Source organism: Pseudonaja textilis, chromosome 2 (genome assembly GCF_049901715.1).
Source record: "Pseudonaja textilis isolate UNSWEBS1 chromosome 2, rPseTex1.2, whole genome shotgun sequence".
NCBI classification, from domain to species: Eukaryota; Metazoa; Chordata; class Lepidosauria; order Squamata; family Elapidae; genus Pseudonaja; species Pseudonaja textilis.
Window position 1 is genome coordinate 14,937,397 of NC_141991.1, and position 13,667 is coordinate 14,951,063.

Genomic DNA, 13,667 nt, shown 5'->3' on the forward strand with positions numbered 1-13,667 from the left:
CTAAGTGGAGGATAATGGATTGGTTAATAATTGATTCCATGACTTTACAGGTGACACAGCATAAAGAGATTGGTCTGTAATTTTCAACTAGGCTGTGGTCTCCCTTTTTGAAGATGGGGATGACTATGGCTTGTGACCATAGTTTTGGCAAGGAGCTGGTCCTGAAAGATTTTTCAAAGATTATGCTTAGAGGTTCGTCTATGGCAGTGGATAGCTTTTTTAAGAAGTAGGCACATATTCCATCTGATCCAATAGATAGAGATGGTTTTAGATTGCGTAGTGCTTTTTCAACATTGTCTACTGTAAAATTGATATGTATTAGATCATTGTAGTTGTCTGTGGTTCGACTAGGAAATACTGGGCATGATCCATTGCTATTTACAAATACTGAGCCAAAGAATGTGTGTAAGATGTTGGCTCTAATGGTGTCGTCGTTGCAGTCTTTACCATTAGGTCCTTTCAGGGGTGGGATGGACCTTGAGTCTTTTAGTTTGTTGTTTACAAAATTGTAGAAAGCGCGGGTGGAATTGGTGTGTAGAAGGTTTTCCTCTTGTTTAATGTGATCATTGGTGCATTCAGTTTTTATCTGGTGGCATACATTTTTGTATCAGCTTTTGAAGTTGGCAATGTGACCAGATTTGTTTTTCTGCCAAAGTGATTTCATTTTGGATTGACGCTTCCTTATTGTTATGGATAATTTGGTTTTTTTGGTTTTGGGAGTTGTTAATGGTACATATAGTTTGATGACTCTTTTGACTTCAAGTAAAAATATGTTCTAATGGTCTTCTACAGTATTGCATCCAGTGAATAGAAATTGCCAATCAAGGGATGAGAGATTGTTGTTTATAAGATCATAGTTGCCTTTTTTGAAGTTATAATTGGGGATTACGTCGTTGTGATGATTTTTGTGTGGACGTATATTGAGACAAAAGTCAATCATGTTGAGATCAAGGCAGTTGTTAAGTCTAGTGTTGTTGGTTACTAGTTGTTCTAATCCAAGATTTGTTACTGCATTGTAGAAGGTTGCATGTATGGGTTCAGTTGTACATTCGTTAAGGGTCCAGTTAATATGAGGTAAGTTGAAGTCACCAAGAAAGATAAAAGCGTGCGGGCAGGATGCTGCCCAAGTTAGTAGTGTATTTAGCTTGTTTGCATGTTCGATTCACAATCAGGGGCTCTGTAACATAGTAAGAACCGAAATGTGATATTACCGAAATGTTCACAGGCAATGGTCTCAGGAATAGCAAGCTCCTGGGTAACTTAGATGTTTTTTAGATGTAGGGACTATTTATAGAAGATAGCAACACCACCTCCTCTATGGATTTCACGATCTGATCGGTAAACATGATAGTCTATTACTGTGATAATGGAGTCATGCCTGCTTGCAGAAAGCTGGGGATCCCCTTTCAATTCAAAATGCAATCCTAGGCTGCATTAACAGAGGGATAGAATCAAAAAATCATGTGAATACTGCTTTATAACGATTTGGTAAGAGGGAATCAAGCTATTCTCCAAAGTACCTGAAGGCAGGACAAGAAGCAATGGATGGAAACTAATCAAGGAGAGAAGCAACTTAGAATTAAGGATAACTTTCTTGACAGAACAATTAATCATTGGAACAACTTGCCTCCAGAAGTTGTAAATGCTCCAATACTGAAAGTTTTTAAGAAGATGTTGGACACCCATTTGTCTGAAGTGGTGTACGGTTTCTTGTCTGAGCAGGTAGAGGGTTGGAGTAGAAGACCTCCAAGGTCCCTTCCAATTCTATTAATCTGTATTATTCTATATTCTAAACAGAGGTAAAAATTTCAGCAGCCTAGCTTTTGTTTTCCTGGATGCAATGAGAGCGTAACTGCAGCAGGCTGGAGAAATTAATTGCCAAGCAAATAAATAATAGCCTTACATTACTTGTTTCTTTGTTCAATGTTTAAGCAACCTCAATTGCCCAAGCAACTGTAGGTGTTGTGCAAGATATAAAAAACATAAATATTGTATTTCCCAACTTTGTCAACTTTAAGATGGACTTCAACTCCCAGAATTCCTCACTCATTATACGTGCTGGGCAGGGAATTCTGACAATTAAAGTCCACTCATCTTGAAGTTGTCCAGGATGGGAAATACCACTGCATAAATAGGAAACAGTAATAAATGACAAGAGCTACAAAAAAGGTTATATTACAATATTGAGGAAGGAAATTCCAGGAACTAAGGAATGAATCCCAGGATCACAAAGCCTCTAAGTGCCTCTAGACCATCTCTCAAAACATAATCTAGTTGACCACAAAGTTGAAGCTATCTGGGCTTTGAGAAGGGATTCCTTCTCTTTCTATGTCTCTTTGACCCATATGATTCTTGTCTATGGACTCTGATGCTGTAATCAGCGTGTTAAATTGGGGTTCAAACTTGTGTTCTGCCAAATGCTAGGTTTCTGTGAGATGTTCAAAAAGTTCCATTAGAAACTGGGAATGGGGGAAAAGTTAATTCCAACACAACTGACTTTGGCCGGTAGAGCTTTGCTTCTTAAGAAGAGGTTCCGGGTTTTTTTTAATGGTCTCACAGCCTGAAAAACTTTGAAAACCTTGTTTTAATTTCCCAAAGGACCATCCTGCTTCTCTTCAGTTGAATTCTCTACTGAGTGCTGTAAACACAGAGGTGGGGTCTTTCTGTGGGAGGGATGACTTATTTCTGCTAGGAATGCATTGGTTGTTTTTTTTTAACCTTTTGGATGTCTCAGTTCTTGTAGTTATGTTGGCACATCTTTTTTTTTAAAAAAAAAAACGGAGCTTCCACATGAGTCAAAATTAAACATGAAATTCCTGCCATGTACTTCTGCGGGCAGATGAAGTGAAGCAAAATTCAGAGAGTTTTACTGATGGAGAAACAAGAGACTTTGGGAGGGCAGCTGTGTGATCTCTTACAATCAAGATGCGATCCAGGCATTTTGCTGCCTGAAACAAACAACAAGATGCCCCATTCCTAATTATAGGTGTTAGAAACCAATCTAATCAATGTTTGACTTCAGGATATCAGAATTGGGATTTATCTTCCAGCAGAGCTGAGGTCGACAAAGAAGCTTAGGGAGCATAGAGCAAAGGAGACTGATTGATTATGTGCTATCAAAGCAAGTGGCAACTGTTAGCAACTGGATAATAAGATATATTTTTTCTAGGACAATCTGTCCTCAATCTGGCCCTTTGGATATTCCAGTGATGCACCATTGCTGCTGTAACTGAGTCCAGCCACCTACCTTCCTTCCTTCCTTCCTTCCTTCCTTCCTTCCTTCCTTCCTTCCTCCCCCTCTACCTTTCCATCCCCCTCTCTCCCTCCCTCCTTCCCATCCCACTCTTCCCTCCCTCCCCCAGTATTATTGACTTCTGCAGCCTGATTATTTTTGCCTCAAATAAGAATCCTGGATTATTTGTTTCGCTAGACCGTATGTGTTTCTTAGTTAGAGGCGATCTTGACAATTCTTGTCCTGGATAAAATTGGGACCAGTCATGTAAATGGTCTGTTCCAGTTCCGTAATCAGGAGTATCCCTAGGGAGAGGAGACATAAAAATCTGCATGATCTTGATCTTAGCCCCTTTCTTTCATATCTGCTGCCATTTTGCCAATTTTGATCCTCACCTGTGGATACTGTTGCCCCAAGAGTATATATTATTTGAAAGCAACCTTAACAGGAGCAGAGGTTTGACCGATAGGTAGCGACAGATTGTCTTAGCATATCTTTGCCTCTTTGTCTTCTTCAAGTCCTCCCTCCCCGAGGACCTTTAGAGTTGCCTCTTTCCATTTTGGAGGTTGGATGTGCCGGTCATTTTGAGCTCATCACCGAAGAGGAACCCACCAAGGAGGGATTTCCACTGACCACAGTGAGTACAGTAGCTCTTCAGCTGTCCTGAAAGGAGAAGCAAAACCACAATGGGGCCCGTTGGGTTTTGATGTCTTAGCCCAGTGGTTGCCCACCAGTGGGCTGTGGCCCACTGGTGGGCTGCAGAGAAATCTCACCCCCAGAGCACCCCCCCACAAAAGGAATTAATCCAGGCTGTGCAGAAACACAAGGCTGCGCCACCCACATGGCCTGCGGAAACCCTCCCCGCCCACTGATCAAAATTCAGACACTTGGCAACTGGTTCATACTTATGACCATTGTTGTGTCCCAAGGTCACGTGATCCCCTGTTGCAATCTTCTGTCAAGCAAACCATAGAGTAAAGTAGAGTGGAGTGGTGGAGTGGAGTAGAGTAGAATAGGAATAGGAATAGGAATAGGAATAGGAATAGAACAGAATTCACTATAGAATTCACAATAGAATTCAGAATAGGATAGAATAGAATAGAATTCAAAATAGGATAGAATAGAATTCAGAATAGGGTAGGGTAAGATAGGGCAGAAAGGAATGGAATAGAATTCACTATAGAATTCAAGAATAGGGTAGGGTAGGATGGGATGGGATGGAATGGAATAGAATTCACTATAGAATTCAAAATAGGATAGAATAGAATAGAATTCAAAATAGGATAGAATAGAATTCAGAATAGGGTAGGGTAAGATAGGGATAGGGTGGAATGGAATAGAATTCACTATAGAATTCAAAATAGGATAGAATAGAATAGAATTCAAAATAGGATAGAATAGAATTCAGAATAGGGTAGGGTAGGATAGGGTGGAATGGAATGGAATGGAATGGAATAGAATTCACTATAGAATTCAAAATAGGATAGAATAGAATAGAATTCAAAATAGGATAGAATAGAATTCAGAATAGGGTAGGGTAAGATAGGGTGGAATGGAATAGAATTCACTATAGAATTCAGAATAGGATAGAATAGAATTCAAAATAGGATAGAATAGAATTCAGAATAGGGTAGGGTAGGATAGGGTGGAATGGAATAGAATTCACTATAGAATTCAAGAATAGGGTAGGGTAGGATGGGATGGAATGGAATTGAATGGAAGAGAAGAGAAGAGAATATTGGCCAAGTGTGATTGGATACACAAGGAATTTGTCTTCGGTGCATAGACTCTCATTATGCATAAAAACTAGAAGGGACAAATCAATGGGGAAACTAGATTCTTTTAACAACTGTGTTATTAATTTGTCCGCTGCAGTGATTCACTTAACCATTGTGGCAAGAAAGGTCGTAAATTGGGGCAAAACCCACTTAAATGTTTCACTTAACAACAGAAATTTTGCACTCAACTGTGGTCATTACATCGAGGACTAAACGTATAGAAATAATTTGCCACCGTCTTCTTCCACAATGTTTTTCTGCTTCCCAGTATAACCTGCAACCCTGGAAATCTCTGATAAACCCCGATTGAAGAAGTACCGCTTTGCTTCTGAGTTGCAGCAAATAATGTTTTCTGGATGGCGTTAAATAGGAAATGATACCTCTTCCTTCTCTTTCGCCCACCTCCCCAGCTGCCACATGGGTTACCCCCGTATGCTGAGGATCTGGCCTCGGAATTGGAGCAGCATTATCTCAACAGCCCGGAATGGCTTCCAATCCATGACTTTGAGAGGTCTCACAGGTGAGTCCCCGGCAGCCGGGATGGGTTGCTTGCAATAGGAACGCGAAGAGTGGGTGAGGGGATTATCTGTAGCAGGAGGAGGGGAGGAATGGGATAACTCACTGCAGCCAGGTGGGCGTGGCCATCTGAGTGTCGCTGGGGTGGGGCGTGGGTGAGTAAGCGTGGCCAGGTCGACACGAAGGTTTAGGTGCAGCAGCGTTTCTCCAAATTTGGGGGCGGGTGGAATCCACCCAGCTCCCCGCTTCCCTGCCAAACTCAACAGAGAAACCTCTATTCAGGAGGCAGAAGGGGGAAAAAAAGGGGGTGTTTCTTCAAATTGGGGAAGAGGGAGGGAAAACCATCCCCTTTGCCTTTCATCTTTTGCAGCTTTCCTGTTTGCCAGCACATTTCCAGGTGATTTTTGTTCTGGCGGGGGTGCCAAGTTGGCTGGCATGTCCAGTTGCCCCGGGCGCCTTGTTCTGTGCCCACCTGGCCACGCCCACCAGGCACCCCCCCAAACACACACAAACACGTTTATTGATTTATTTTATTTGGTTTGTCAATTGCTTACAAGATAATAGGTATAAGTAAAAACATAGTTATGAATACATGGATACATATAAGAAGAATAAAAGAAACAATAGGACAGGGACGTTAGGCACGTTGATGCGCTTATGCACGCCCCCTAGAGACCTCTTAGGAAAGGGATGAGGTCAATAGTAGACAGTCTAAGGTTAAAGTTTTGGGGGTTTGGGGAAGAAAGCACAGAGTCAGGTAGAGTATTCCAGACATTGACCACTCTGTTGCTGAAGTCGTATTTCCTGCACTCAACTTTGGTGCGGTTTACCTTGAGTTTGTATCTATTGTGTGCTCTTGTATTGTTATGGTTGAAGCTGAAGTCTTCATTGACAGGACATTGCAATATACTGTATAATTTTATATACTATACTTAGATCAGACCGAAGGCGGCGTAGTTCTAGGTTTTCTAGGTCTAGAATTTCGAGTCTGGTGACATAAGGTATTCTGCAACAAGTAGAGGAGTGGAGAACTCTTCTTGTGAAATATTTCTGGACTTTCTCAACTGTGTTAATATCAGATACGTAATGTGGGTTTCAGACTGATGAGCTATATTCAAGTATTGATCTAGCAAATGTTTTGTATGCTCTAGTTATCTGGCCACACCAACAAAGTTGCATCCGTCTGGCCACGCCCACCCAGGGGCTCCCCAAGTCATCTGAGCTGGCTGCACCTAATCCTTCTCCTTGACCTGGCCATGCCTACCCACCCATGCCCACCTGCCGGCACTCAGGTAGCCACACCTACCTGTCTGGCTGCGGTGAGTTGGCATCGACCCATCAAGGGAGCCAAAATGTTTTAACTCCACCTTTTTGTTCTGAGGCAGGTTCTGGCCCCGAGAGAAGGATGTCCAGTCACTCTTCGCCCTGGAGGTCACCCCTGTGCATTCCACCCTCCAGGCTGAGCGCAATCCCACCACCGGGGAGCTGCTGGGTTTTAAAGAGGTGAGAGATGAGATTTCAGCCCCAAATAGCCTTTTTGAGTAATGAGTTCTAAGGAAAAAGGTGAAGAGATGGTGCTGGCCAGGGGGCCTACTTTAAAACAAAAAACAAAATTGGGTGCTTTCTTAAGGCAGCGGGAGCTATAAAGCTCTTCCAAAGAGTGGAGAGGACAACCAATGATCCTCTGGGCAATGATGTTAACCCTCTGGAGCGCTGTCCTATCTGCCACTGTGCAATTGGCAAACCATACAGAGCAGAAGTGGGATTCTACCAGTTTGCACCTATTTGCTAGAACCAGTTGTTAACATTCTAAGCAGTTTGGAGAATCGGTTGTTAGAAGAAATCACTGGCCTAATCCTGTAAGAAAAGCAGGAAGGAAACATTCTGGTGTTGCTTACAGAAACTGCCTCTCCATTAATCCTTACTACATTCTTGGCAGGACTAGACTTCGTGTCTCAGGAACTTCTCTGGAATTTTTTTTTCTCTCCTTTGCTGGTACTTTGCTTGTGTGGAGTGACCATTTAAAGTTACAATGGCACTGAAAAAAGTGACTTATGACCATTTTTTACACTTACGACTGTTGCAGCATCCCCACAGTCATGAGAGGCCAGGTGTGGGGATGCGTGCCTTGATGTGAGATTGAATTGGCCACACCCAGCCAATAACATGACCACCAAGCCATGTCCACCCAGTCACATGACCACCAAGCAATGCCCACCACCTAAGCCACGCCCACAGAACCGGTTGTTAAAAACTTGAATCCCACCCCTGATACAGAGGTGCAGTAAGTTAAGATACTCTCTATAGTGCAGCGGTAGAAGGTCACCAGGAATTTTTCATTCAGTTGTTTCCTGAGAAATCTCAGGTAGTATAATCTCTCCTGGGCCCTTTTGACCAGTGCTGCAGTGGGAGCCCCCCAGGTCAGGTCCTCTTTTAGGGTAACACCCAAAAACTTAAAACTGGCCACTTGCTCCACTCGGTCTCCATTGATAAGCAAGGGCTGGGTGAACCAGAACCAGCCCCATCTGTTCCTTCTATAGTCCACTATAAGCCCCTTAGTCTTATTGGTGTTGAGGACCAAGTTATTGTCTCCATACCATGAAAGCGACCGGCCTACCTCATCTCGGTAGGCAGACTCATCCCCCCCCTCCCCCCCCCCCAGAGATGAGTCCCACCACTGTTGTATCATCTGCAAATTTAGTAATAGTATTTCTGGCACGAGTGGAAATGCAGTCATGCACATAAAGATATTAACAGAGTTGGAAGGGACTTTGTAGGTCATCTTGTCCGACCCAAGCAGGAGACCCCTGCATTATTTCTGACAGATGGTAATCCAGTCTCTTCTTGAAAGCTTCCAGTGATGAAGCTCCCACAACTTCTGAAGACAAAGCTATTCCACTGGTTGATTGCTCTCACTGTCAGAAAATTTCTCCTTATTTCCAGGTTGAATCTCTCCTTGTTCAGTTTCCATCCATTATTCCTCACGCTCCCTCTTTTGACTTCAATTCCAGGCACTTGTGGACAACACGGGATTATCAGCCAAGAATTCTCTTTCCTTCCAGCGAGCTCCTGGCCCTCCCTCCGAATCCCTGAGAGGCAGTGCCACCAACTACCCCTTCTGGCCAGGTGTGGGTCTCCAGTTTATTTTTTTAACAGTTTATACATTTCCTCTTTACATACATATAAGTGCTTTGTGACGAGCATATTGTCTTTGCTTACATCATAATACTTTTCCAGTTCCTAATTTCTACCTCTGTTATCCAACTATTGATAAAAAAAAGTCCCATGTTTGAAAATATTCTGTGTCTTCATTTTCTTTTATCTTTAATGTCGATCTATCCATTTCTGCACAATCTACCCTGTTTCTCCAACAATACGGCCTCCCCCAATAGGAAGTCCCAGCATGTTTTATAGGCATGAAATGACATTAAGCCCCTCCCCCCAAATTAAGGCCTATATTAAAACATGCGAAATGGGGGGGGGAAATGGCGGGGGGGCTTGCCGTTAGGAAGTTCTTTTGTTGCACACCCGGATATGGTGCTGCCTGCGTTGACCCCGATACGAAGTGCCCCACCAACGCCGAGGTCAGCCTCCAAGCCGTCGCTGCCCACCCACCCAAAGATGCAAGGGGTGGGGAATTAAGTCACCCCCGAAAAGACGGCCTAGCCATTTTTTCGGGGCTCAAAAAAAAAAAAATAAGACCCGGCCTTATTATATGAGAAATACGGTAGTATTTGTTTAATTACACCATCATCTGTAAGTGTTTCTTCATTTTTCCAGTGCTGTGCAAATACAATTCTTGCTGCTGTCAAAACATGTAATATCAAATACATATTCCCTTTATTATACTTATCTGGTACTATACCTAACAGAAATATTTCTGGCTTGTAATCTGTATGCTGCTTTAGCGTTTTTTCTAACCATGTATGTATTCTTGTTCAAAAATTTTTTTTTGCTTTTGCACATGTCCACCACATATGATAGTACGTGCCCGGTATCTGATTACATTTCCAACATTTGGCGGACATGTTTTAAAACATCTTTGCTAATCTCGCCGGTGGGAAGTGACACCTATAGAACATTTTACGCAGGTTTTCCTTATAAGAAGTTGCCATTGTCAACCTATAGTTTCTTTCCCGTTTCTGTTATCAGAGTTTATAACTTTGAAGGCAGAACCATAAACAGGAATAAACTTGAAGTCAAGGAACAGTGTTTCATCTACTGTCAGGGGCTTTGGAAACTTTTTATGGGTTGTAGATCAGTGGTCCTGGACATTTGAGGTTTAGCAACCTGGTAACGGGGAAGAGAGGGGAGCCAGGCCTCATACAAGTCAGGTGGCGCACACGTGTGTGTGTGTGTGTGTGTGTTCACACGCCAGCCCGCCACTCGCACAAGTCAAGCTGCGTGTGCCCCAGCCTGCCCCTCCCTCACCCACCCAGGAATGGGCCGTGGTCCATGGGTTTGGGACCCCTATTGCAGATCAATTAGTTGGCTTTTGTATTCTTCTAATTTGGTTATAGAACGTGCAACTTCTTTTTGCAGAATTTTCCCCTTCAGGTAACTAAGCTCCTAACTGTTAATAATCCCTCTCTTGTAATACAATCTCCTCAGGTGGGATAGATGAACCTAGCTTGGAACTGATTAAGGCTCAAGAAGATAAGGAAGAGGACATTGACTTTGAGAAAGGTAAAGTCAGTCTATTCCAGCCAACGGCTCTATTGTTTCAATCCTGACCATTCTGGTTTTTTGTAATGCCCCCTGCCCTCTGTTTGACTAGATTCCAAAATATAGTTGATTCCATTTACGATACTTAGAGACAGGGAGGATAGGAAATTGGTGTCTGGCATAAAAGAGCTGTACTGGGGGGTTATTTGTATTCTGTTATCTGGGTACTTTATAGTTTTATTAACCAAAACAATATCGACAAGACTCAGATGGAAATAGAACTGAAATAATTGCCCAGAGACTCTTTCCTAGCATTTAAAGAGCCGTGGTGGAGCAGTAGTTAGAATGCAGTACTGCTGGCTAATTCTGCTGACTGCCAATTGCCATCAGTTCAGCGGTTCAAATCTCACTGGCTCAAGGTTGACTTAGCTTTCCATCCTTCCAAGGTCAGTAAAATGAGGACCCAGATTGTTGGGGGAGCAATAGGCTGACTGCAAACCGCTTAGAGAGCTCTGTAACATGGGTGGGCTTCAGAAATTTTAGCAACGGGTTTTCTGCCCGGTTGCTGGGTGGGCGTGGCCATGGTGGGTGTGGCCTAGTCAGCCTCCTGCATCCGGGGGGGGCGTTTTTGCCCTCCCCGAGCTCTGGAGGCTTTCCTCAAGCCTCTGGGAGGGCGAAAATGGCCTCCCCAGGCTCCGTTTCTGGCCTTCCCAAACTTCAGGGAGGCCCATTTTTCCCCCTCCCCAAGTTTCCGCGCATGCCCTGCACTTACCTACAATCCAGAATGGGCCGCATGCAGGGTTGGGATTCAAATTTTTTAACAACCGGTTCTGTAGGCGTGGCTTAGGTGGTGGGCGTGGCTTGGCTGTCATGTTATTGGCTGGGCGTGGCCACCTCAACATCACTCACATCGAGGCACACCTCTTCTCGCCTGGCTTCTCATGACTGTGGGGATGCTGCAACAGTCGTAAGTGTGAAAAGTGGTCATAAGTCACTTTTTTCAGTGCCATTGTAACTTTGAATGGTCACTCCACACAAGCAAAGTACCAGCAAAGGAGGGGAAAAAAAACTCCAGAGAAGTTCCTGAGACAGGAAGTCTAGTCCTGCCAAGAATGTAATAAGGGTTAACGGAGAGGCAGTTTCTGTAAGCAACACCAGAATGTTTCCTTCCTGCCTTCCTTACAGGATTAGGCCAGTAATTTCTTCTAACAACCGGTTCTCCGAACTGCTTAGAATGTTAACACCCGGTTCTAGCGAATAGGTGCGAACCAGTAGAATCCCACCCCTGGCCACATGGGGACTCCTGGGACGGGAGGGGAGGGGTGGGCAGGGCCAGCCTTCAGTGGGATTTGAGGATCTCTGAACTGTGCAGAATCTTAGCTAGAGGATCTCTCAAACCCTGTGAACCTCCAGCAGCCCACCCTTGGCTGTAAAGCACTGTGAAGCCGTATATAAGTCTTAAGTGCTGTTGCTATCAAAGCTAAAACCAAACTAAAGAATGGAGTGTGTTTCATGGTAGATTTATTGATAGCATTTTAATCCATCCGAAAAATTCATGGAATGGTTTAGACCAGTGTTTCCCAGCCTTCACAGGTGTGTGGAATACAGTTCCCGAAATACCGATAGAAGAGAATATTTACAGCTCGGGGTTGACCTGTGGGATCCTTGGTGCTCTCTTCGCTTGGATGTTTTCTTGCAGATGTTTCATGGCTATTACTAGGTAGCATCATTAGTGCTACATTTCCTAGATTTCCAACAGTAGCTATGCTGGCTATGGAATTCTGGGGTTTGAAGTTTACACATCTGCTTCAGTGTTTTTCTCTTTCCCTCTCAGATTTGCTGACCGTGCCACCTGGATGGAAGAAAGGAGTGGAATTCACCAAACAAGGTAATAGCAAAATCAAAGCCTCAATAGTGAAATGAAAATGAGGAGTGCTACAACTAAAGGAGTGCAAATCATCTCAAGGTTGAATTTTATTTTTATTTTTTTGCCAGAAGGGTTTCAGTCTTGAAACTTTCTGGCCTGGTCTTCATTTCACTGTTTGAACCGTGTCCAGCACAGATCAGGTCAGAACAACCCTATTCACAACATTCATTTCTAATATTATTACATGTGTGACCAACCCCAAAATATTAGGGACCGTTAGCTGGGGAAAAAAAAATAACATAGCATATGTCAGCATGAAAGCGGATTTATAAGTAGGTTCTACCTAAAGAAGTCCTAAAGATTTCTCCACCTACGTTTCTTTTTTTTTTTAAAAAGAGTTCAGATTTTTCTCCTTTTGCTTCTTCAGAGATCATGGCCTCCCCGGGGTTGTTGAATTTGACCAATTTGCTGGGTGCCCTGGATGCCTTTGAGTTGGAGGCCTCCAGTGATGAAGAAGGCAAAGAGAAGACAGAGGAAGTAGAGAAGAGAAAGAAGAAAGGGAAGAATAAAGGAGCAAGGGAAGAAGAGATCCCTCCCTCAGAACCAGCCCCATTGCACAGAGTGAACAGCCTGGAGGAACTGGTGCTTAAGGTAAGGATGTGTCCGCATACAGGTTTCACTTCATAGGTGTGCATAGTGATATGAGATGTAGCAGCCCAAGGTCAGAAGCAGGAAGGAGACAAAGGTAGGTTATAGCGAGCTATAGAATTGAGAAACTGGAGTTCAGATATAGGTGACCTGCAACTCCCAGCATCCTTAAGCTTTGGTCCAGCAAGATCTGGAAAGCTGTAGAGCAAGAGTCGTCAAACTTAGCCAGTTTAAGACTTGTGGACTTCAGCTCCCAGAATTCCTGAGCTAACATGACTGGAGGAGGGATTCTGGGAGTTTGAAATCCACACGTCTTAAAGCTGTCAAGTTTGAAGACCCCTGCTTATAGAACAAAGGTCTCCAAACTTGGCAACTTTAAGACTTGTGGAATTCAATGCCCAGAATGGCTGACTGAGGAGTTCTGGGACCTGAAATCCACAAGTCTTAAAGTTGTCACATATGTGGACCCTTAAGGGCTCTAGAGAAATGGGAAAAGTGAACCTGAGATGATGGATGTTGGGACCAGTTGGTTTTTCTGGGCTGGGATGGCCAAGATGGAGGTGCTGCTAAGAAGTAACACTATTGGAGCCAATGGTTGGAGATGTATTGGTTGTCTTCAAATATCAGGATAAATCATTGCCGTTATGAACAGACGCCTTTTCTTTTACTTGTCCTTTACCCAGCCTCTCAGTTTCAGAGGAGATTATTATATTAGATTATTATATTGATGTGGATTTTATTCTCCCTGGATTTTGGCCCATATCTCGAGCTATTAACTCATCGTGATTCCAGTTTGTTTTGAAAGTCTTCTGAAACAAGCTAGCAGTATCAGCTAGGAAGCTTTTGATGGGTAGAAGCAAAGGGAATGTGTTTAAATGTTTCCATTTTATGAACCTCGCTATAAACCTAACATAGTTTGGAAATGCTGTGTTAGCTCTAGAAAACAGCTTGGGAGGATTCC

The 13,667-nt window shown here is 43.4% G+C and overlaps 1 protein-coding gene across 1 annotated transcript in view; it reads left to right on the plus strand.

Moving 5' to 3' along the window:
• The window catches only part of SKIC2 (SKI2 subunit of superkiller complex), a 52,253-nt gene that overhangs the window by 2,022 nt on the left and 36,564 nt on the right, over positions 1–13,667 (plus strand). Inside the window, exons 2-8 of the mRNA XM_087928568.1 lie at positions 3,751–3,869; positions 5,421–5,530; positions 6,912–7,029; positions 8,538–8,652; positions 10,138–10,212; positions 12,026–12,079; positions 12,486–12,709. Coding sequence (XP_087784694.1) covers positions 3,751–3,869; positions 5,421–5,530; positions 6,912–7,029; positions 8,538–8,652; positions 10,138–10,212; positions 12,026–12,079; positions 12,486–12,709 — 815 coding nt within the window. The remainder of the gene's footprint in view (positions 1–3,750; positions 3,870–5,420; positions 5,531–6,911; positions 7,030–8,537; positions 8,653–10,137; positions 10,213–12,025; positions 12,080–12,485; positions 12,710–13,667) is intronic.